Below are 25935 nucleotides of genomic sequence, written 5' to 3'. Positions count from 1 at the left end.
TAGTCAGGTCTTCTGTCCAAGCAGAATGGTCAAATACACAGCTTGATTAGGTCATGCTTAAAAACAGATGGATCTTTTCCAACTACTGCACAGGGCTGTTGTTACAAATGGTGCACGATATTTCAGCTCATCTTCTTTTTCTCCAATAGGACTCTGCACCTCATACTGTTAGTTTCTCTCCTGTTTCCAATAATGACACTGATGGTATTTCTGAGAGCACGGGAAGTTTCCTCAGCAGGTTGGACTGGAATGCGATCGAGGCTCTGGTAGCTGATGTGGAAGACACTTGAACAGAATTTCGCAGTGTCTGTGCACTGCTGAAACAGTTAATGGTGTTCAGTCTCATTTTTTAAAGTAATCGCTGTTCTACCTACAATGATTTGAGGCTTTTACTGGTTATCTTCTTAAGCAGCACAAAGACCTCTCACTGATTAAGTCTTGCCTAGATGATATTTAATTCCTCAGAGGGAGGTTTGCTTTCCACATGTCTTAGTCTTTAAGAACTAAATGATGTTGGTGGTGAATGCAGACTAGGAATCTTAATCAAGAATTTCTGAGTCAGCTACTTTGCCCCTCTCAAACACCTAAAAAGTTCTGTTCTATTTTAAGAGCACTGCACAACTGCTTTATCTTTGTATGTAAAATTTAACGTCATTATTGACACTTACTTTTGTAACTTAAGAATTGTGATAAGCTGATTTAATAAAAATGAGTTTATTAGTTTCTGCTGTGATTTACACACATAGCACTTTTACTGCTGTGTGCCCCTGACTGTCCACATGCATGTGCACTACCCCAGTATTTTACTCCTCTGTACAGTTGTCAGTAGACATGCAAAAGCAGTTTGAATGATAGAGGTATGTACAGTAGCAGTAGCACTGTCTCATGGTGAATTCTCAGCTACAAAGCACTGTTCAGTGAAGTCACCACCTCCATAACAATGCATTTTCACCAGCTGTGAACAAACTCCTGCATGTTGTGCTTGTAAAACTCTGCACCTATGGAGGTGACCAGCTATGAAGGTTGCCACTGCTGAAACACACAACCTACCACCTCACACCCACTGTTTGGTTTCCATAAATGTGGCAGTGAATGTCAGTGGGTGCCATCAAATTTGACGGCACAGCTTTGCATCGTCTGCACTTCCAAGTTAGACACCATTCTGTCAGACCGCCCCCCTGCTGCCATCTGTCACACAGCAACAACACGGAGGGGGATATTGGTAGGAACGTTCATCTACTGCCGTACCAATGCAATCCTCCTCTGTCATTGTGGGCCAACATAATGAAATGGGAGCTGCCCTCGTGTTTATAGTAGTCCTGGCAGGTGCAGCTGTGGTGGCTCTTTCACACCGGCAGCAGTTCTTATTTTTGTAGTGAAATAATGAAGTTTCCAATGGCAGTCTAAAGAGTGCTCATTCTGTAACATGTATGTTTTCCTGTTGCAGAGTACGGCTGCATCTTGACAAATGTCAAGAGATGGGAAAGGCTGTTACTGAGTTAGAGACATATGAGGGTAGAATTGCCAGTTTCTGTACACTGAGATCCACACTGGCTGTGTGTTTTTGGTCGTCCTCAATATCTGCATCAGCTTGTCCCAGTACATGGGACTGTACTGGGAGTGACCATCTCCAAATGGAAAGGGGAGGTACTTTCAAAGAGCATGTCCAAAGCATGAAACTGATCTATTCACAGACTTGAAGTGTCTTTCTCCAAGGTGGCAGAAAGTATGTTCTTTTTAGGAAAAATAAAAGGGGAAATTCTATTTTACCCAAGTGTGAAGGTCTCCTTATGATCACAGACACTTAGTGAGAAGGAAGAGAATGCAGTCAGGGACCTTATGGTCCCTCATAAATGGCATCCTGCAAGGTGTGCGAGAACTGAATCAGTTCTAAGCAGTTACTGTAACTGTTCAGCCATTTCAGACAAACATTACAATGTCATCTTAATTAAATGCTTATGCATATACTGCAACACGCAAAGTAAGAACAACAATAAAAAAGCATGTCTCACACAAAAGTGGACAAAACAAATGGGATACTTTGCTAGCAGTGGAGTTACACAAGGTCAGCAAGACAGTGCACCTGCTGCAACCTGAAAAGAATTTACCTGCTCATAAATAACTTAAAAACCTTGACTGACAACATAGTGCTAAAGATCAGAGTGTTCAGTTATGTTGGGAGGGGAAGGAGGAAAAAAAGACAGAAAAAAAAGACATAAGAACTGTATTTATAAGAAGGATACTGAAGGCATTCAAAGGAGCTTTACAGTCTCTTCACAAATCTCATTAACACAGACTTTAGAGTTTAGGGGCTGCAGTGCTCTCAGATACAGGTGACACCAGGCATTTAGTGTGGGGTGCAGGTGTAAGGTGGTTCATCCACACATCTCTAGATGATCAACACCTCTAGGTGCTAAAGGAAGCACAGGCAGTTTATCACTGCAGGTGGCTTTCCTTTGTTTGACTTCTGTCCCATGGCATCTCGAAACACTGCAAGAGAGAGCCAGTTCACAGACCTCTCAACAAGGTCAACTGTAACCTTCTGTTTTGCTTGAGACATGGGGTAGCAGGTTCGTAAAGCACATCCACACAGAGGACGAGGATCATCACCTGTTAACCCTGCTGCTCCCACCCACCCAGGAGTTTTCTCTCACTTTCTCTTCTTGTGCAATGACCTCATTTATTTTTTTTACATCCCAAGAGGGTTATTTTCTGAGCAGAGCGGATTTAGAGCAGACACTCTAAATCAAATTGTTAAACCATATATTGAATATGTCCCTGAAATGGCCCCATTCTTCCCCACCTCCCCCAAATTAATGCCTAAAACAAGGCAGCAGGATTACACATGTCTTGTATGAAATCGAGAAGTTACGATGTTTTTCACCCTTTTCTTTAGTGATACGTCTCTGTTGCACATCACATACAGAAATGCTCCTTCAGAAAAATGAGACAATCAAAACACAAAGTTTATGGCTTATAGCAGCCATTTCCTCATTTACTGGTGTTCTTGGGAAGCAGAACATAAACATTTCCCATTTAAGCATTAACTGCTAAACATTAATTGCAATTAACTTGAACAGCAATTATTGGCCTCTATCTGGAAATGTTTGTGCAGCTATTTTGTATCCCATGCCCAGCCAGATCTGTATTCAATGTCAATGAATCCAGTTAGGAATGGGAGCAGAGCAGCCTGACACCCGCTCCCTTCCATGTAACTTCTACCTGCCACAGAACACAGTGGATGGAAGAAGCCCACTCAACCCAGTGTGCTAACGTCTTCCCTCCATAGGCAGGTATATGGCTTGACCACCTCTTCAAAACGAGACAAGAAATCAAGGATTTATTAATTGCATTGCCGTGTCTTTGTATGTTGTCCCATGCAAAACTACTTTTATGTCTCAAAGGGAGGGAAGGGAGGCTGTTCCAGGTAATGAGATCTGTTGTTTCAAGAAAATAAATACACAACCCGTCTTTCCTTTCATCAGCTCCAACATAAAGCACAAGTTTTGCTAATGAAGCTGCTGATTACAGCTACTTCAGGACCATTTTGCTGGAATGTGAGGCTGCAAAGAGAAAGATTTCCATTTAAAGCTGAAAGCAGCTTTCAGAAATGCCCCCACCCTTAAGCAAAGACATGCAAACGTAGTGCTGTAACATCCCAGAAGGTCTGTGACCAGAGCTGCACTTAACCAGACAGCCTCTGCATTCCCAGCTTCCTGACAATCAGTGAACACTGTTTAGTACTGTTCAAAAACAAGTAGCTCAAAACCAGCAGCAATTCAATGTTTCCAGAAGTTCATGAGATGGAGCTGGACAAGACGCAGCCCCATCAGTAATGCTCTGCTCCCAGAACAGTTTGGAATTGCCTTAAAAGCATTCTAACTTAGAGAAGGTGGATGTGCAGGATTGACAAGTGAGGTAACATCTGCCCATCATTAGAACAGACTTCATGTCAGCATGGAAGTGGAAGAGCGCAGCAATCCAAGGCATCCTTCTGAAGCCAAGAGGCGCAGTGCCAGCAGGTTAATACTGTATCAGTTGGAGTATTTTGGTATTCTGTTGATCATCTGAGAATAGAACAGCAGGGAGGGAGCAGCAGGTGATGATTTCACTGCAAGCAGGTTGAGAATTCTTGTGTCTGTGCAGCAAACAATGAGAGTCCGGTAATGTCCTTTTTTTCCCCCTGAGAACTGGAGATGTGATTGGACTTTGGTCTGGTATCCCATAAGCAAAGGGAGGGGCAGACTTACCAGGGATGTAATGCAATGCTTGGATGGGCATAAACACTTCTTGCCCTTCTGAAGCGTAGCGGGAAAACTAGCAAGGAAATTCTGGAAGACATTCAAATGATGGCAGAGGTTGTACAGAAACTGCAGGTACATGAGGGAAACAAATCAGGAGCCACCAAAAGCAGTAGCATAAACTGGTGAGAGCAAATATCCCATTGGTCCTAGCAGAAAAATTAAGAGAGAATTTGTCCACCTGTGAAAGGAAGAGCAGAGGGAGCCACATCGCACCCGGCATTTGGCTGAGCCTTGGGCTGGAAGGGGTAACTCTGTATTCAGATTTACTGTACTCCTACTAAGTGTTATCCATAGCAATAGGACAGGTCCGAGTGTCTGCAGCAGAGAGAGATTCAGAGAAAGGAAGAACAGAGATCATTAGTAGCGTGCAGGCTCTTTTCATGAGAGAACTTCACATGTTTTTGTCACTTTTTTATTTGGCTTTGGACAAAGTGCACTGAGCCACACAGCGTATTTTGAAAGGGATTTAGTTGCAGCAGGTTGGAAATAGCAATTCATTAACAAAATAGAGGGGAACAAAATTTAAAGTGTATAATATGCATCGCCTCCTGCATTTTGTTTGGAAAGGGGCGATGGAAAAATGAGAAATGGAAGGAAAGAATCTTAAAAAAATGGTCGAGGCTCAGGCGGGGTGACTCATATGAGTTCTCACTTCAGGTTTCTTTGGTAGCTGCAGTCAGAACGCTGCTTGGCTCTTCGGTTGTTTCAAAAAGCAGGGATACTGAATACTCATCATCAGTCGAACCCCCCAGATATTAAATATAAATAAATATTAAACCCCCCATATATTAAACCCCAGAATTAAAATAAGAAAAGAAAAAAGAAAAATGTCCAAAAATGAAAGGATTCTTCTTAAATATTTATCCTTAATGTGGAATCTTGCTTACTAATTGGATAATAACAAAATGGTACTTACGTGTTCTTGATTGTTTTCACGTGGCACAATCATACTCTATACTGCAGAAGTCTACTTCTTTGTCAGAGCTCTGGCTGAGGTATTTGAAGTGAGGGACTGTAAGGAGATGTCAAACAACAAGATAAAGCAGCCTAATCTATATTCCTTATTTCAAAAAATATTGCCTAATTAAAGAACAAATGCTTGGGGAACATCCAGGGAAACATCAATGGGTGTATTAAGCTCCTTCACTCTTCAAAGTCACAGTCACACCCCTAAAGACAGAATGGGATGCATTCAGCTGTAGTCTGAGCTCCTTCACACATCCTTGTCTCCTGTACTTTTCTCCACAATATGTGCTGGTGGTGGACAAGGAATAGAAAGTGAGCGAGTTGTTCAGGAAACACTCTGACTAAAAAAGGACCTTTTGAGAGAAATACTTGACTTCTTGTTATGACCAAATATGTGCTTTCCTAAAGATGTCTTTTAAGGGAGAGGCATCATTTAAAACTGAGGCCAGGAAAAGTTACAGCTAACTATGGAGCATCCGGTCCTACTCAGAAGTGGTCAATGGAGAATGGAAGTTTGGAATGTATGACTGAAATTGGGTGGCATGCAGGCAGGCAGTCCGACTTCAGCCAGTTCAAATGGAGTTCTGTATGGGGTGAAATGGAATCCTCACTCAAGTAGAGCAAAACAAAAGTCAAAAGCATGCTACTTGCTAATTCAGGATATAATTCCTTGTGCAGTTCTTGCTTTAAAATACCACTGACTCTTTGGGAGCACAGCATGCAGACCCTTTGGAGGAACAAATCATTAAGGGAACAAATTTATGCCTTTCCAGATTAATCAAAACAGCGCTGATGTTGGTTTTGACAAACCAATTTCTGGTTCAGGGTTTTACAGCCCACTGCTGAGCTGATCAGAACCAGGAATTTCATTTCAGAATGTGAAACAGCTCTTGCAGTTTTAGAACTCTGCAGTGTGCTAATAGTGAATTACTATTTTTTCTCACCACTGATTTTAGACAACTGAAAAGAATTGATGAAGAGCGATCCAAATCACAGAGAACTTGGAACTGCGTGGGCCTGAAGTGCAGTTTTGTGCTTGGAGATGAGGCACTTCTGTTCAGAATGACACTGGACTGATTATGTTCAGGACTGGCCTGCGAAAATTCAGAATCAAAGAAGTTTCCTAATAAATCTGAGACTGGTGGATTTTCTCAAGAGATCGTTACATGTTGTTTGTCTGTGCTCACAGCAGGGAGCAAAATCCATTCAGCTCATCTACGCATGTAGGGACTGAAGCGCAATTCAGCTTCTGTATTACTCCGTACAAACGTAACCCTAACAAATGAGAGTTGGAGAAAGCTGCAATCTAAGGGCAGCGTGTCTTCAGTGTGTGGTTGTACAGAAGGGGTGGTGGGTGAAGAGCAGCTGCATCACTATTTTCTAGCACCCAGCAACTCGGACACTTGTTTTCAACACAGCTTTGACAGTGCTATTACACTGAGAAGCTCGTGGAAACCAAGTTTGATTAACGAGTCCCTGAAACACTGGGAAATAGTTTCCACCCTGAGTCACCCGCTGTAGATCCCCTTTCCTAGAGAGATGGGTGCTGAAATGTATGTCACACACTTGCACAGCCACTAAACTGGTGTCTGCTGCCTGCACAGGCATCACACAGCACAGACTGTTCCACACAGGATCGGGTACCTCCCTCATCTTCTCACTTGCCTCCAAACCAGTGTATGGGCGAGCAGGGTTTTGGGGGAAGAATTTCACAGCTCAGGATCTGCAGTGTACACAATTACGTGTATGTCAATGAAAACATCTCCTTCCTCATACAAAGAAGTCCAAACCCAAGTGGGAAACGGGAAATCTGTATTATGTTTTATAAGCAGCGTGGGGCTAATCAACAATAGAATGGCAGGAGTTACCTCAGAATGAATAAAGCACAATGAGAATGGATTTAACTAAGCGTATGTGTGCTCTGGGATAAAAACCTGCAAGTGTCATTATAGAAGGGTTCAAACTGAACTCTTAAAACATTTATTTTAAATAAATGAAGTATGAAAATACTATGAATTTATTTGTATATAACAGTAATACTTTAATATTTAGTCAAGGAACCGTGAACTCTAAACACTCACAGCTTACATTCAGAACTCACCTACCCAATACAGCTCAGTACTTTAATGACAAATTCTCAAAGGGATATGGAAACATTTGTTGTTACGGTGTGGCTCTGAAGTGAGTGGGAAGAAACCGAGGTACAGGACTTGTGCCTTGAGCTCTTGCTACGTCACGTTGGGCACATGAACAAAAAGCAACAGATGTTTCTTTGAATTTAACTCCATTAACGCCCATGTGGGGCTTGGAGTTAAAATGTGTTGTTAGCTTCACAGCAAGGATCAATTAACTGATCCATCCGCTAACCTGCAGCATCAACAGCTGTATTAGGCAGAATGCCGTGCTGTTCAATTAGCACCAGATGAGTTAGACTCTGTTACAGACTTTTTGTCATGAGCCACAAACAAGATGTAATAACTATTTCAGTGCTACCAGGTGCTCTGTGTTAGAGCTATGGGAGAGTGGGCGTGTGCTGAGCACAGCCAACGCTGGCAATATCCTCACTAGTGACATCACAGCGACAAAACAAACACTAAGGTTTGACTCAGGTTTTGAAATGGTAAATAGCTTTTTAATGGCCACACCTCACCAAAATGCTTTTGCTGAATATTGAATATTATTCAATATTGAATATTGTATATATACACGTTAATCACTGATATTAGCAACAGAGAACCTCAAAAATACAAAAGGGCAATACTGGATCATTTAAAAAAATACTTATCTGTAATTAAAAGTTTCATCAAAAACTATTGTGATCTTTTACAGCTGCAGATAATGAAAATATTCAAGAATTATTCTGGAATTTTACAGTACTGAGGCGGAAGATTAAAAACAACCATCTCCTTCCCATTGAGATCATGGAAGTGTCCGTGTTTTCTTTAAGTACAACATGGATAGCGTTAATTCTGAATGCCTGACAGCATCCCTTTGTTACACGAGGTACCACAACAAGCTTCCACGCACAGAACTGGTACGCAAAGGGGGAAAGCAAGAAGAATAAAAAAATCCAATGAGTATTATCATTATGTACGTAAAAATCTATAGCCATACAGTGAAAAAATACTACCAAGCTATGTCAAAACAAAGGAGTAAATCCCATTATTGTTACCAATTACTGCACTGCAGCACTCTCTATTTAATTAAGGTAGAACGACCCTTTAGCGGGTAGCATGTCGCTCCTGCAGTGCTGCGGACTCGGGGGCGGAGCAGTGAATGGCTCACCGCTGTGCGTGGGGCTGCTCTGCGCTGCTGAAAACCATCAGCCCACCTTGCAGGAATAGCAGGAGCTTCTTCCCACTTTTTATTTCACAGCAAGCAATCTGAATGTCTGCGATAGTCAAAGTGACAATAACTCTTACTGTCAGTAGCACTGAGGGGGGAAAATTCAACTCTTAACTTGTGAGGGCATTATAAATTTAATTACCTATAACTGGTTCTATAAGTCTGCATTATGCTACAGCCAACATCCCCACCAGGAGCGCGGACGCCCCTCGGCACAAAATGGAACCAGATCAAATCTTCTCAACTAAGACAAATTTAGACATCCATTTTTTGTAGTTTAATTATAGTTATACCGATAATTTTATTCTAATAAATATCAAACAAATTAATATAAAGCAAAACAAAACGAAACAAAGCAAAAGAAAATAATCCCCAAACAAAAGAAAGCAACAAAGCCAAAAATCCCCAAAAAATGAAAACTCCACAACTCTTTGCTATTGGGAAAGTCACATGACCAGGAAAACAAAACCAAACAAAACAAAACTGTTTATGAACATGGAAATGCTTGTATTACATATGAAAAATGATGCTCTGATACAAACCAGAAATGCCTAACAGATGAGTGACAGCAATTTGAGACTGCATCTGTGTAAGCAGTTCTTGCTTCAACCACCGGGAGTTCACCCATGCAAAGTATTCTCAACTTTCTGCTTTACAACATCAACAGGGAAGACAAAAGGTTGGGAGAACATTCCTGTCCCAATGGTGGAACAGCCAACAGGCATTTCCCACAGGAACAGTTACTGACTCGATTCTGAGGAGTTCTGAATCATTTCAGCTTCACGTCATTTCCGTAGCTGAGTGTATTTTGGAATGCTGTTGCAATTCCTCACAACATAGAAAAAATATTGAGAGCTCCGCAAGCTACTTTCAATAAAAACATCATACCATAAATTAAATTAGCAGAAGAAAATACACAGAGAAACACTGAAGTCCCCGAGGAACGCCTGTTCCAGGTGAACAGATTTTAGAGCGCAGCAGGGTTTGATACTCTTCAAAAAGTCACTGTTTTAGATATACTACTCCACAATCTTCTGCTTCTGTTGCCATCTAGAAAATCACGCTGCCTATGAAGGGCTGGAGGCAATGCAATGGAAGCAAATGCTTCCAACAGCTTTCAACAGTATTATTAATATATATTTTTTTTCAGTTTACAAAATGTGAAAATTCAATTAGTAAAAAAACAAAAAAGAAGAAAAAAAAAAAAGCCTGATATACAAACTTGAAAAGAATTACTTTGTGAAGGAATGTAGCATAATTGCCCGGATCCACATCCATTCACTCCCCAGACACCGGCAGCCATTTCCTTTTTACAGAGACCTCTACATTTCAACCCAGAGCGATGCACATGTGGCCAGTTAGCCCAAGCAGAAGAGTCATCCAACTTTCCCAAAGCTTAAACTACCATAAATTACCATTTGGACAGCATTAGAAAGAAATTGAAGCATACAAGGAATAAACTATAGTTTCTTTTTATATCAAAACGTACTCTGAAAATGTGTTTGGCACAGTGCTAAAATCATATAGTTAATACTAAATATTGCAGGATACAATCAAACCCTGGAGTTAACTTGTGTTTACACCCCTTAAGGGATAAAAATAAGAAGATACCAATTATCCAGAAGTCAGCCTATACAAACCGTATAAACAGTATCTCACGTATTGTTTTGAAAACCACTTGCTATAGTAAATTTTACACAAAAGACTGCAAAATAATATAAATGGATTTAAACAGATCTTTACAATAAGAAATTCAAATGGAAACAGACAAGTAACAAAGAGAAGTAAAAAAATTTATTGCAGTATTCGTTCCACCAGATTTGCTGGGGATCCCTTTTCTTGTATTATTTCAGGGTGACCTAATACATCAAAATCTACATTTACAAAAACCCCTCCTGCTGATAGGTCATAGATACTGCATGCTTTTTTTTTTTTTTTTTTTTTTTTTTTTTTTTTTTTTTTTTTTTTTTTTTCTTTCCTCATTTTTTTCTTCAACAGAATAAATTATATATCCAGGAGGTTCTGCCATTTTACAGCCTGGAAAAACAATGCTTCCCTGGAAACTGGGCTAAGCTAAAGAAAGCCATCCGCTGCTAGGTTAAACTCCAAGAACACTTTATTAAGAACATTAACAGACTAATTTCCAACATTCACTTGTTTATTTTTTTTTTAAACAGAAAGATTTTTTTTTTTCAAGATATAAACATTTTTTTTTTTGTTAAACTATAATACAGTGGGAGTAAAAATGAACTGAGAAGTTTCTGCTGCACAACAGCGAAGAAAGCTCCCACAAAAATGTTTACCCAACATTTCCTTCTTTTTTCCTGTGTCCCAGGTTCCATTCTTACTCTTCATTTAACTGATTTTTAATTTTTTTTTTTATTTTTTTTTTTTTGCCAGAAAGTTGATATTTCAAGTTTTTCTGTTATTTCAATTCAGGTAAATTTGGCTGCATGTACAAATCATTAGCTTGAAGTTCCATCCTTGGCGGCATACAGCGATCGTAAAGTCTGAACAACTTTATTAGTCAGCTTATTAGCACTCGTTAGAGCAATTTTTTTGTAAATAATGTCTGACTCTTTAATAGTGTCTACCCAAGGCACCAGTTTGCGGCCATCACGGCGCTTAGCCTCAGTCCAGGAGCCACTGTAGGAGCCTGCCATCCACTGAACACTGAAGCCATTGCTGGTTTTCTGTACTACTCTTGCAATTTGTGGTCGATCTTTGTACTTTGGACAGCAAATAGCGATGACATCCATGACATCAACACTTTCATTCATCTGTGAAGCCAACTCCGTAGAGTCTGAATTTCGTTTTGACCTTCTCAATGACTAAAACATTGGGGGGAAAAAAGACCATGTGTTACACAAAAGAACTTTAGTGAAATTATTGCTTTTATTGCTTTTAATCCCTTGACGCCGGGAGTTGGGATTTCCCGGCACACATTCCATTGCCGGCAATGAGACGCACCGCGACCGCCAGCGCCAAGGGGTTAACATATCCTTGTAAAACCACATACTCTTAATTTGTACCCGTGTCTTTTATCTCTTAATGATATATAAAATTATATATACACATGAATCATAAAGCTACATAAAAACTTGGCAACAATAAAAAGGATAACACACAGTACATTCCAAAGGAAAATTAATAACTTTTTATACTGGATAAATCTCATTTTCTAGTTGGTTTTTTTTTTTTGTGTTTTTTTTTGTGTTTTTTTTTTTATTGTCTTTTCTGTTAAACTTTCTACAAAAGTTGTATAAACGGTTAAGTAGAGAATCTCTATCTACAAAATGCTTTCTTTCATGTGGATTACATTACTTGGTGTACATTTAATATAATAGACTGACATTTATAAGCACATAAAAATCATTTTACGTAATACGCTGCGAAATACGTTGACTCCTCCTCCGCCTCACCCCTGAAGTGCCTCCTCCTCTATCCTCCCCATCACTTTCATCGTCCTCTGTCTCAGCTGCATTGTTTTTAGGGCTGCCTCCTCCAAGCAGCGAGGTAATTGCTTTGTTCCGAGCATTTGTGCTAGCTGACACCTCCCCATCTTCTTCTTCTTCATCAGGATCCAAATGTTCCATAAGGAGCTTGAACTGAAAGAGACCACACAGATTAGTCTATGCTGTAACTTCTAAAATACGAATTTATAAGATGCTACATCAAATAAAACCAAATGGAAATATAAGAACACAGTAAAACAAAAGGCAGCTTCGAACTTGATCAGCTCCTGTGTTCTCCTCTAAACACTTTTTCTGTCCTCTCATTTCGCACTGGACATCTAAAGTTTTCTTCCTGCGTTTCCATAATTTCCAAGTTTTCTCTAGTTAATATTTTAAAGAACTGCCAAAAAGAAAAAGAAAAGATAAATGTTCTGGATCTATGCTGTCACCCTCTGGTGGAAGTGATCAGGGTTGAAAAGAAGAAAAATTAGATAATACTTTGTAAAGATTAATATTGTTTAGTTAAAATTATTGTTTACTTTGTTTAAATTTATTAAGAGACTATGAAAAATAATACAGCTAAGCATCCTGAAAGGAAGTCGTGCTATCACATTATTGCATAAGATTACCAAGAAAACAACATCTTGAAATTCAAAATGTTTACCCAATCCAACAGCATCTTCTTTCAACCTTGTATTGTATTATATTGTGTGTTAGCTGGTTTAGAAGAGATTTAGATGTCCTGCTGTGCAACGTTACTTACATCTAAGTATTGTTTTACTATACTCCTCTTCACTTCTTCAGTGATCTTGGAACTAGCCATATCACTCCGCAGAAAATCCAGAGTTTGTTTTGGATGGAAATGCACTCCTGTCTTCCTGTTTATCGCTTTATCATAAACTTTTGCAGACTCAGATGGAGAATATTTCTGAATTTTACTGTTTAATGAAAACAAGAGAGAAAAGCTTTTGCAGACATTTCAAAAAATTTCAAAGAAAGGCTCCTAAAATTTCCAGCGTATGCAGATATATTTGCATCACTTCATACACAACAGACATCCTGACAAGAAATGAAATCATTGCTTTTTCTAAGCAAACACTTCTGCTTCATTGCATTGATTTGTTACACTCAATGCTTTTTCCCTTATACAAATCTGTTGATTCAACTGAGTTACAATCAGTTTATTAAGAAATGTTCAGACTTAATCCTTACCAAAAAATCACGAGGCTATCTAAGTATCCTTACCTATCAGAGAATCCACAAAGGTTCTTTAAATGCTGTTTCAGCATCAAAAGTAATAATATGCCTTGAGACACATTTGCAAATTCGATTAAAGGAGCTGAATTTTCTGGTAAACATTTCATCACAGCATTTATATCATTTTCTTCATCAGAATCTGAATCAGAATCTACTCGTTTTCGTAACCTCCGAGGCTTAGAAGCTTCCTCTTCACTTTCGCTCTCACTGCCGCTATTACTGTCACTCTCGGTCTCCTCATCTGATGAAGGCTTTCTTTCCTTTTTTTTGTCTTTCACCATAGACTGTGAAACAGAGAATTAACACACAATCCACAATTAGGGCAAAGTAGCATTGCACACATTTCTGAAAGATCTTTACAAAGTCATCATTGGCTGAGATCAGCACGAATTCCCTGAACAATGCTATTAACTCATACATCCAAAGATTAAAATTACTTATGGCAAGAAGATACTCAAATGTCCCCTGGACTCTGCCACAGAAAAGCTGATGTAAAGGTGGATGCAACAGACATAAATGAAGCAGTTTAAAAAAAGCAGTGTTAGTAGTGCCAGAAAAATGTATTAGAAGATAGAATAAAATAAAAGAGTAATTATAAGGCTTTTTTTTTTTTCTGCCACCTGGATATCTTTTTTGGGCATTATGTATATTTCCACATGCACTTAAGGTAAAAAGAGCAGTCCCAGCTTTTAATTCTTGCTTCTGTTAAAATTCTATGATATTAATTATACTGTTGGGCAAAGAAACTCCAAGCAGTAATACACAGAGCTACTAGAAATCAGTTCTGCTAATTGTAGAACTACAGTTTCACACTTGCATTATTACTACACACCTACTCTGACTTTTCATAGCACCACGTCCCCATGCTATCTCATCCTCACTGTGCTACAGTGATGTTACACACTGATGCTCCATCTAAGGAATGTACTCCAGATTGTAGCAGATTAAAAAGCAGTTTTTGTAGGGTTGTATTCAAAACAGCATCATTCCCAGGCATCAGCTGACTTAACAGTCACATTGGAAAATCTTGAAATGGCTTTGCTTCCTAACAGCTTGGACCTAACAGCTTTAAAGCTGCCCAGGGAAATAAGGTTCTTAAGTATTTGAGAAACAGAGGTCTTTTGCTTACAGTGTTCTGTATTCAGTTACAACAGATTCTATACCATGACCAAGGTTTCTATCTGCCACCTTATGCAACTAAATTTTGCACACTCTTTTCTTGTGGTAAATGGCATAGTTTCTCAGGTGAAACACATAAAAATAACATCAGTTACTTGACAATGAAGCAAATCAAACAGCAAACATGGATATTATTACAACAACCACAATAAATCAGCACTTAACAGTGATCCACATAGCTTCTTATTTCTCAGAAACACTACAGAATTACAGGTATTTAATATTAATACCTCAGAAATCATCATTTTTCTGAATAACATAAGCAGCAATGTAAGGAAAGTTCTTAATTAGCACTTTCCAGATCTAGGCCAGAACAGAAAGGGGTTGTTTATTTATAAACTAATGGTTATAAAGCTATAAAGCTGGTCCATATCATCATAATCATACTACACTCAACAAAAACTGATGAAATTACAGAAAAGTTTATGTTGCCATTGCAATAAATATATCAAATTTAAAGGCACATACCTCTTTAAATGACTGTAGTAGGTTGCTACCAGAAACTGATAGTGTAATGTCTATATGATGCATTATAAACAGTGGCTCTTCCTGTGTTTGATAAGGAAAACAGGCTAGATTGTCTGCTATGTACAAGAGCATATTCACCTCTGTTTTCTGGAAAATAAATAAATAAAATGTACATATAAATACATATACAAATACATTAGACTCATACACTTGCACTGTGCTCCTAACAGCCTAGAGCAAAAAGAATGATCACAGATTTTATTCTAGATACTTCCCATCCCACTTTAAAGAACATATGTTAAGATGAACATACATTATTTCTAAACAATCCAAACTGGGATGTAGAAAGATAAAGAAGGACACAGAATTCTGTTACACAGGTAAATACCTCATATTACATCGTAAAAGAAAACATACTAGGGAAATAAATTATCAATAATTATGTCATAGAAATACATTGTGGAAGAATTTCATCTTGCAATGCTATAACAAATTTCTTTTTGGAAGGAAACTCGATGCTTACTGCAGTATCATCAAAGAGATTGAGTAAAGAAATTAGAAATGCTCGTCTGTGTTGACGGTTCCCCCGGATCATAGAGTACAGGTGTGAACACAAAGCACTGGACGATTCATCGTGTCTAAAGCCTCTTACAGGATCCTTTGGGCAGGTATTGATTGCTTGTTGTACCTGGTAAGACATCTTCATACCAGCCACTGCTTTCATCTGAAACGAGAAAGTATTCATTTTATTTAAAGTGCTTTCAAGGAGTAAAACTGAAACATGAAATAATATAATTCTTGCCATGGAAAATTTTAAATGCCTGTGAATAGAAACCACTAGCATTTTTTCTTTTTAAGCTTATTTCCTTTTAAGCAGCTGCTCATCTGAATTTTAGCTTTCAAACGTTTTGTTATGATACTCTTGAGCTGCTCTTGAGCTGCAAAACAGGTTGTAACAGAATTTGTGGTGGAGATCAAAATGTCTTGCAGAATGCTTTCACCACTTACCTATGTAAGACATTTACAGCTAATCTGCTTACCAACTGCAGTGTCATATTCCAGTTTAAACTGCTTTCAAGAACAGATAAATGTTCATACATCCATAGAGTATTTTACAAAATACGTATCGTTATGCCAACTGTAGTGAAACCAATACTGAGCCCATATTAATGGAAATTAACAATCAGAAAATGACATTGTTTTTTGCATATATAATAGAATTTTCATCTGATTTCACTTATTTCAAGGCTACTACTCTATTTTCAGAACAAACTGAATCTTTAGGTAGGCTGCAGATCCAACTCTCCTCATAATCACTTTTCTTCACTTCAGCATGATTATCTCCTCATGTATATATTGTCTTATATCAGAACTGCCTACAGAGAAAACCTCACAGTTGGCCTTCACCTACTGCACTATGTGTATGTTTGGACACCATAACAGTATGATGTTTCAATCTCAATGGAAACACAGGCAGATTTTGGAACTTTGCTAAAGCAGTACAAATCTCGAACCAAGAATGGAATCATCTGCAATGAGGTAAAAGTTCTGCAACTGTGCTTCACATCTCAACCAGAACTAATGACACTGTGCCACAACTCTGCAAGTCCTCAGACTCAGCCCTCAGATTTTTCCTTAGGAAGATCTACTGGTTCCAAATACCTTCCTATTCTGCCCGTGATCAGATTACATTTCATTAAAGTTGCGATGCTCTAAAAATTCAAACACGTACTACTCAAAGGACCTATTCTTTGAGCAAGGTGTTCTGCTCCTTATTATACGGATACAGGTAAGTTACTGTTAAACATAATGAAACAGCTGTCCTTACCTTTTATAAATGAAATAGTCTTATGCACTATCCAGTTCAGAAAATATTGTGAACCTAACAGATATTTTAAATTTAAACTGATGCTTCATATGGTTATATTCTACAACATATTTCCTGTTTTTAGGAACAGAAATCTTCAAGCAGGGGAAAGAGTTGGGATCTTCTTTATAATTGCTTACATTGACTCTTAGTTTATACTCTTCTTCTGCAGCTGTGGCACATCCAAGCTAAATCACCAACAAACGGTAACGTATAAAACTTTGCATTAGAATTACTTACGTGAATGAAACCGGCATACTTTTTGTCTATTTCCACCAACTGCTGGTCAGCTTTGTTTCGCATAGAAGGCTCTGGATCTGTGCCCATAGCAATTAAGTATGGCACACACTTGAAAGACAAATGAAATTATTATTTGGTCACCTCTTTCTCACTCTTTGTTCTTCAATTATACTGTTCTTTTATTCAGTAGAAACTAGAATAGGAAGCTTTCTGCAACTTAACCTCCACACTGCTTTTTGCAAGCAGAGTGCAATATACAAGAAAGACCAGCATTAAAAATAATGGTGTAAGTTGTACAAGGTTCCAGGTTATGTTTTTCCTCAAACTCTAAAAAATGTCATTTAAAAAAACCTCATACCACTTCTGACTGAATATGCATGATGGCTGCAGTGTTAAAAACAATATAAATAAAAGTAATATCAATAAAAGTAATATATAAAATAATATAAATAAAAGCATTATAAGAATAATGGTGATTACAACTGAAGACAGTTTGGACACTGGAGGATATGGATACTGATGTAAAGGCAAACTGCCAGTTTCCAGTGCAAAGAGTAAAAGAAAGTAAAAGACCTGGCATGCATCTGAAATTAGTAGTAGAAAAGTTACATGATCCAGTGTCAGTTTGTATGTACTCTTTAGTCACTGGCTAGACATTACATCTTGATACAAAGACAGGAAAAAGCAACATTCAGAATCTCAGTGTCTAACCAGCTAACACACATTTAAAGTATGTTTCTATAAAGCACCTTTGCTATAATAAGAAATCACTGTAACACAGCTAGAAGAACACTGGATATTCGCCTAGCAAGTGTATAAACCTCTAATAACAACAACCCCATTCTCCCTGTCAGAAAAGCCTACCATACCTGAACAGGATGGATGAGACCCTGGTTTAACGTCAGTGCAATGACATTTAGAGCAAAGTGGCGTACATTGGACTGGGTATGAAAGAAAGCCTCAAGGACCTGTTTGAGATACAGCTGCATGATGGAACTACTCATCCCTGAGGAAATATCACCCATTTCTTTCAGGTCTTCCTGTTTTGCTACTTTTTTCCCTGTAGAAAGGATAAAATAAACAGCACTCTCACTACAGTATAACAATATACTTTGCCATTCATTGACACCCACTGATAATTAAGTTTTACTATTTACACAAACATTTCAGCTGTCTTAGAATGGGTTTTATGATCTCGTGAATAGTATAACAGTTGGATGGTAAATGTTCTTCAAGATAGTTAACTAGAGATGCGAGCTTAATTAAATTCTTGTTCCTTAGTAAACACTTTTCATTTTAAACATCCCTTATTATTTCTCATTTTGTACCTGCAGATTAACCTCAGATAAGATTTTGATGGAAAGTATTACTATCATCACCACAACAATTACATATTTTGGATTGCTTTCATGATTTATACATCTTGAAAGTTAATAATAAGCTACACTTCTCAATTTACCTATGCAATATAATGAATGCTGGAAATATCTCTAGGATACTTCATGGACAATGTTACTGATGAATAACAATCCTAAGCGATTCAGTTCACATATACAGTGATTATATGCAATAAAGTTAGAATTTACACAGATGAAATAATTAGCACAGAAGAACTCAGCACTTACAGTCTCTGTCAGCCTGCTGCATACGTGTGTCCTCCTCCTGCAAATAGGTCTGGAGGTTTTTTAATACCTGGATTTTTAGGTTTACTGAACAGTTCTTATCTGAAAGAATGCTGTTGTACAGAGTCTTTACTTCCTGTTCAAACATTAAACTTGGGTGTTGTATAAATGCAAATCCTAAGGGTGGAAAAAATAGGACATACTCCAAATTATTATAATACAGAAATTGTATTACTATTATTTAAGTCTTGTTTCAAAACAATGGTATGGAATTTATGCCCTCCCATTCCTACGACGGTATTGCTTTTCTAGTCCAAACAGAACTGTTTTTTCATCGTCCAAAACTTATAAGGAGTTCTATCAGCTAAAAGAATACACTTGCAATGCACATTATAAGTAAGGGATGCTGACTCAGGGCAGCTGCAGAAAGAAGAGTTATATACATCCAGAAGCACATCCAGTGTGGTGGCCTGCACCTAAATGATTAGAAGCTCTCTAAAGAACAAGCGAAGAACATAACTAGAAATAACTGTTTGTAGAAAAACTGATAAAAATCACAAGCATTTAAAAATAAAAACTTAAAAGAAAATAACAGCAAACAGAGCAAAATAAAATTTATACGTCCTGCCATCATCAGTCATGTACCTAGAAAGGACACTTGAAAACACTCTAAAGTGCTAAATCTTTTGGAAGATACACACTATATAAGTGTTTTCAGATGCACCTTTACACCTCACAAAGAACTGGTTACTCTTAATATGAGAAGTCTTTATTTTATAAAAACTTAGATATATATATATATAAATTAGCAGCTGTATGTACCATTATAGATTATATGTATAGATTTACAAATGCTGTTGACAATTTTTTACTGTTTCATAAAAAAAACAGTAACAGGAACACTATGTGTCTATTTTAACTACGTTTAACTACTTTTTTTTTTTTTTTTTTTTTTTTTTTTAAGGCTGTTAAAGAAAAGTGGACGTTAAGCGACTACAGGAAACTAATACCCTGAATGAACGAAGAGACAACACAAAAATATGAATGGGACTAAAACTGACATCAAAAATAATAATAATAAAAACATGCAATGTATTAAGTTGGCTGTAATGAAGGGGAAGATTGAGCAAGATTTTTGAAAATGGATCTGTGCACAGAGAAGGCAGTATGGGTAATGGCTAACTCGAGGGCAAAACTTTGGTGTGACTGACCTCATTTCAGTCTCAAAACAAAGAGAGGACAGAAGGCAGAGGATGTGGAGATGAAATTGTAAGAAAAACAGCAATGATGGTCTCTGAAGTACACAGCATAACTGTGTACTCTATACATCTGTATTGTAATGTTTATAATTTAATCACGTCTGAGCAAGTCCAATCCATTTATCCATTTTTAACGTCAATTTAAAATAAAAACAAGAAGAAAAGCATGAGCATATGCATGTATAACAGCCCATAATCCATTACTTTCTTCAACACAAAGGAATATAAAAACACCAGTATTCTCAAGGAAATGCTGACATTACATGTTATGTAAGTGGGGAAGAAATCTTGTTTGGTATAACAATTTCTCGTTGAGGATGAAACATAAAACATCTGCCATATTCATTCTGTTAAGAGGGAGCATCAAGTAGTGAATATAGCTGAACCTCCAACTAAATTTTAAATCCTCAAACTGACTTGAAGGTACACTGAGAAAAGAACCAGAATTACTCCTCAAAAGCAATACATACCAAAGCAAATGCTAAACCTGCTTAGTGCCTTCACTTGAAAGGACTCACTAGCAACTACTGATAGGAAAGTACAAGATCTTCATGTGACTCTAACTGCATATGAATACTGAAATTGCTTGTTAGTCCCTTCAATCTTGTTGTTGTGCACAAATGTTAAATGGCTTGGCAATGGCTCACTTAACAGACAGTAAGTTGGAACTTAGTCCTGTATACCACATCTGGACACATGCAACAGCTATTCTTCAAATAGAATGCAAACACTGATTAGATCAATGTGTCACTTAAAACAGTTGTCTGAAGTCTAATTAAAATGAAGAATAAGGAGATTACAGGTACAGAATAAAAAGAGTCTATTCTACTTCCACCCCTTCCCCCAAACTGATTGCAGTTCAGATGAATTTACCGACATTTTTGGCTAATGCAATAATGTCAGCATCTGTGAGTAAAGTAATCATGCCTGCAGTTAGCCTGGTGGCCTTGATCCTATGTGCAGCATCCTGGGGAGGACAATTAAATTGGACTAAAGTACAGGTAGAGTTGTGCTCCTTGGTGAAGTGCTTTTTAAAACTTCAGCTGGTCCAGAGCGCTGTGGCATTACTCTTGCATCTGAAGCTACTCTAAAGCCATTAACCCCACCTAGCTGTTTGAAATGGTTTCTCACAGAATATCACAACAAGAATAATTCTTGGTTCTCAGCATCATCTAAAAAGCAAACAAAATAATGGCATAAGGAGGCAAATTCTCTTCCATAGTGAAACTATAGCTCACAGCTAACTGTAGCAAGCTCACATGCATGAGAACAGAACTGCTCTGGAAACCAAGGCCTATCTGCCCAAACAAGATCCTCTCATAAGTATTGTTTCTGTCATTGAGCAGAGGATGCATGTGACACAGAACACTCAGTGGCAGTTAAAGTACTACTGCAAGTCACACACACTACTGCCTTCAGACAAAGCACCTATTTAAAACTGAAACACAGACAAAATCCTAAAACAGAAAGTGATAACTGGGCTACAGCATTATCTCAACGGCTAGTGAAATCTCACAGAACGTCTTCCACATGGTACAAGATGCCAGAGTTCTCCTGACTCCTGCAAAAGACCTGACTACATTCAGAATGCTCAGGACATTTCCAGCACTTTTTCTAGTTATTCCCTAACCATGCCCTGAGGACTGAAAAACTGGAATTAGAGCTATGCACACATTTCCACGTGGGGGAAAAAAATAACATCTCTGCTCCTTTAGATATCCACTGCTTTTTAAAACTTAGACACACATCAGGAGGCGTTCTCTGTCAAAACCCTGCAGCAGACACATACAGCCACCATCCCTTTGAGAACATTTGCCTAGCAATTTGTCAAATAAACAGGCAGAGAAGGTTGATGTTGTAGAAGTTTCCCTTTTACTGCAGAAACAGTTGTGCTCCTGCAGAAGAATAAAAATCATTAGCATGTCTTACCCAGGCCAATAATGGCTTTTGTCTGTACTTCTTCATCTGAATGCTTTGTAAAATACATCAGCAGTTCAAGTACTTTATCCTTAATGTTAACCTGAGCAAATTAAAACAAACAAACAAAAAAAGCTATTTGGAGATGAAACAGATGTTTTTAATCTCTTACAAAACCCATAAATAACAAAAAGTAAAGGAGATACACAGCTTTAATGCATAGCCTTTCCACATACTTACAAACCAAAAAACATTACTGTATGCATTATGAAAATAACACAGCTTTGAGTAGCAAGGAATACTGTGTTTTCAAGTAAAAGTAAAACATTCAATACATGTAAGATTTGGACAGAAAATATGTAAGTTATTTTTACCTTACTGTTGCCCTTAAAATCTTCATGATCAAAATCAAAATGCCGACACAGTGCTCCAACAGTGAAAAGTGATCTAAGGAGTGCTGGTTTATTGGCAGTAAGTATTGTACTGTTGGGGTCTTCTTGGTGTTGACTTTTTAATTTTGAAAGTGCACCTACAGTAAAAGTTTTAATCACAATGTTTAGACAGCGTGCATCCCTAAGACTTGTAGCCAAAACTGAAAAAGTTACGTTATGATTGTACTTACCATAGTATCTATTAAAACAGGCCCACACAAACTTGTAATTCTGGGTGACCTTGTTCACAACAGACCCAAGGCAGCTCACACAATGTTGAACAACCTAGGAACAAGAAATAACAAATTAATGATAGAATTAGAATTTAAAGTTGAAATGCTTATGGAATTATGTACAATGAAAACAAACACTCCAACAGTCAGTCTTCTATGCTGCTCTGAAAACCTGCCCAAACTCAATCATTAAATTGCGTATGTCAAACTGAAAGCAATGCCTCCTAATTTATTTTCATGGAAACTAGAACAGATGCAAAAACAGAGCAAATTCTCAGCTACAAAACATTATTTTTCAGTGCAGTCACCACGATTAGTGAATTTGTGTGGATGAGCTGATCAAGACATTCTTCATTTCATAGTTTGACAACTGTACATTGTCATCTGGAATGTGGCTCATCTTTCTTGTTGTTGTCATCACCCCCAAAAAGCACCACCATCCAGTACCTCACAGTGCTCACACTCACTGTTTTGTTTTCATAAACATTCAGCAAGCGTGGATGAATGTCAATGATTGCCATTTGTTCTGCATGGAGGAATTCAATGACTCACCTTCACTTTACACAGACTTTCATGTCAGGTGATATTTTGTCAGACTGCCCCCTGCTGCCATCTATCACATGGCAACAAAATCTAATGGAATATTGGTGGGAGGTTTCAACCTCTACTGCCACTCCACCAACAATCACCTCTGACACTGTGAGCCAACATAATAAAATAGGAAACATTACTTTCAGAGCAGACTTTGTATATCAGCAATACATAAATCTCCACCAAACCAATAACTTCTTTTTTATGTGACAAGTATAAGCAACTTCATGATGAAGACGGACTTTCTTTAAATGAAAACTGTGAAACTGAGTAAAAAACTGGATAGTAGCAATTTAAAGCTTACTGTCATGCCATATTTGATGATGAGTTTCATGAGGTCTTCCTCAATAGTGGCAAGGAAGGTCTCACTTGGGTGTTCCATTAGCGGCACTACAAGCTCTAAGATTTTTGCAACATTGCAGATCACCATGAAATCATTCTGAGTCTGAAACAACAGTATTCACAGAGTTTAACATTTCTCATTGTTAATTTTAAACCAAGTTTTATTAATATACACTGACTGTCAAAAATTCCAACATACATAAAACATGTCTGAGACATTTAGTAAAGATTTAGAAAGCTATTCAAATAGTTTAATTCTGCTATCTGCTTTTTATTTTGAAAGCTAATTCCTGTCTATTATGGAACCTCTGGAAAAAGGCTGTAATAGCATAACTCTATTTTTCGTCTGGGCTGTATGGAGCCTTAAAAACTTCTCAGTTTTTTGTTATAGCATTGTATTTAACTATTTGATTTTTCTTTTTCCTTTTTTAGAGCTCTACAACAAGATTACAGAACACTTCCTGACACATATGCTACGAAACATAACACTGGGCAACAAATTAAGTCAAACAGTGCCCTCTAATGTAAAAATTACAACTAAAATGATTATAGCTTAATAATCATGCAAATTATAACTGAGAGATCTGTGGAAAACACTGCATATATTAAATATATGTCCTGATAAAAACTGATTTTTTTTGAGAAATCAGGAATGCTAATCATGATAATTGCCATACACTAAATCAAGCCATTTTGTTTAACATATCTCAACTTCTAAAAGTGAAAAACTGATGAAATCCAATAGGGAGATGTTACAGCAAATAATCAGATATCCCTTTCCTCTCTTTAACCAGAAGCAGCTTTAAAAGTTTGTAGCAGATGTGCCTACAGTATACTCCAGAGCTGAAAATGCTGAGATACACCTATAAGCTCATCTGATAACAATACTGCCATTTACCAGGCAGCTAACCTGCCAGTCACTCAGCCATTCTCTTCTTTCAGTCACAGCTACATGATCTGCCCAGGTTCTTCTGGCAAATCACTGATTCATCAAAACCTTCACTAAGCCCACTGTGCTAATCAAAATGCCAGAAAGGTCCATAGTTTTTCAGAGGAGGCAGGCAATTCTACTGGCCTGAGTGGTTTAGCATTATATCTCTCACATTTTTCTAAACTAAACTGTCTCATAAGGGGACACAAGAAAACAGGGCTGGATAGGTGGATACTAGAGAAGGGAGAGGTTAAGTTTTGAAGAGGATAGAGAAGGACAGTCTCCTTCTGCTACATTTGAAACAGGTTATGTCATCCCCCACACAAAACCATTAGTCTCAATACTCTTATGTTAAATCTTAACTAAAGACTGTGGCTGTAAGACAATTTTAAGAAACTTTCATAGCAGGTAAATAGCTGGGTTTCAGTCCATAAAGATGCAGAATAAGTTTCCATCTCATCTCACTGTAAAACAACCTCTTATTAGCTACAGAGATTAGCAAAACCTAACATCTTCAAAAGATAATGAGGCTTATGAAATAGAAATACTATTTATTTCTCTTTTCCTATCTTCAATTCCAGCAAGTATGTAAAACAGTCATCAGATTCTTTGATTATTATCTGTGGAAAAAAAAAAACAAGGCTGATATTCAAACTTTCTCTACTTACACTGCATTTAGTCGCCAGATATGGCTGCATGGTCATGGCATGTTTGACCATTAACTGGGGCCTGATTTTGCTGAATAAGAACAAAGTGGTTATACAAGCAACCAAGCGACCAGAATTCACTCCTTTATTGTCAGAATCTGCAAAAATGAGAAAATACATGATATTAGATCAATATATGAATTGATCTATTAGAAACATATGACTTAAACATCATAGGAATACATTTTTTGAGCCATATCTTTCAATGCAGAATATCCTTACATATTCTACTTAGCTAAGAATATTGGAAATGAAAGCACAATTCGTTAATATACAATCACAAAGTAAGTGAAAAAACAATAACAGACATTATTACACTTTAATACTTAAAATACTATATACAATACACCAATGATTCCTATTACAAATGCAGAACATTAAGGCAAAGAAAGCTTTCCATATCTGTTTTGCTTTTACTGATCTAAAAGAAGTAACAAATACTTCTGAAGTAGTTCTGTTATTCTGTATATATGGGAAATTTAGTGAAGCATTATTACTATACAGTGCTCAAAAGTACTACAGAACTTACATGCAATAATTATACAAATAATTATACAAGTATTATATGAATAAAAACTACTGCTCATCTTTTAGTGGTAATTCCGTAGAAGTAACTTTTCATTACAGTAAATTTAAGAATCACTTTAAGAGTTTTAAATAAAATTCAAAGCAGTTTAGATAATGGATTCTAAATAGACTTACCTGATAAAGACTCCTCATATTTGAGGATGTGCTCAACCAAATTGTCAACAAGTTGAGTACAAGCCTTCTTCACAGGTTTATATGAGGCATCCTCTTCTGACTTCAATAGCTATAGTAAA

At 37.5% G+C, this 25935-nt stretch overlaps 2 protein-coding genes across 12 annotated transcripts in view; one reads left to right on the top strand and one right to left on the bottom strand.

Moving 5' to 3' along the window:
* The window catches only part of CPLANE1 (ciliogenesis and planar polarity effector 1), a 56735-nt gene extending 49561 nt beyond the window's left edge, over window positions 1-7174 (top strand). For 4 of the 5 annotated variants that reach the window (XM_032441243.1, XM_015848462.2, XM_015848460.2 and 1 more), the window contains one exon: window positions 150-737. In XM_032441243.1, coding sequence (XP_032297134.1) covers window positions 150-290 — 141 coding nt within the window. In that variant the 3' untranslated portion in view covers window positions 291-737. Of the gene's footprint in view, window positions 1-149; window positions 738-6226 lie in introns of those variants that run through there. The other variant, XM_015848461.2, reaches the window with a different exon arrangement.
* Window positions 7175-8896: 1722 nt separating this feature from the next.
* Window positions 8897-25935, bottom strand: part of NIPBL (NIPBL cohesin loading factor) — a 135317-nt gene continuing 118278 nt past the window's right edge. For 5 of the 7 annotated variants that reach the window (XM_015848466.2, XM_015848470.2, XM_015848472.2 and 2 more), the window contains 15 exons: window positions 25817-25925; window positions 25076-25212; window positions 23439-23579; window positions 22502-22595; window positions 22254-22408; window positions 21892-21982; window positions 18707-18880; window positions 17951-18141; window positions 17082-17189; window positions 15498-15698; window positions 14975-15121; window positions 13316-13611; window positions 12834-13008; window positions 12038-12223; window positions 8897-11446 (listed from right to left, as the gene is read on the bottom strand). In XM_015848466.2, coding sequence (XP_015703952.1) covers window positions 11081-11446; window positions 12038-12223; window positions 12834-13008; window positions 13316-13611; window positions 14975-15121; window positions 15498-15698; window positions 17082-17189; window positions 17951-18141; window positions 18707-18880; window positions 21892-21982; window positions 22254-22408; window positions 22502-22595; window positions 23439-23579; window positions 25076-25212; window positions 25817-25925 — 2571 coding nt within the window. In that variant the 3' untranslated portion in view covers window positions 8897-11080. Of the gene's footprint in view, window positions 11447-11996; window positions 12224-12833; window positions 13009-13315; window positions 13612-14974; window positions 15122-15497; window positions 15699-17081; window positions 17190-17950; window positions 18142-18706; window positions 18881-21891; window positions 21983-22253; window positions 22409-22501; window positions 22596-23438; window positions 23580-25075; window positions 25213-25816; window positions 25926-25935 lie in introns of all 7 variants that reach the window. The other 2 variants (XM_015848465.2, XM_015848469.2) reach the window with 2 other exon arrangements.

This window comes from Coturnix japonica, chromosome Z (genome assembly GCF_001577835.2).
Source record: "Coturnix japonica isolate 7356 chromosome Z, Coturnix japonica 2.1, whole genome shotgun sequence".
Lineage (NCBI taxonomy): Eukaryota > Metazoa > Chordata > Aves > Galliformes > Phasianidae > Coturnix > Coturnix japonica.
This window is presented reverse-complemented; position numbering and strand designations above follow the sequence as displayed.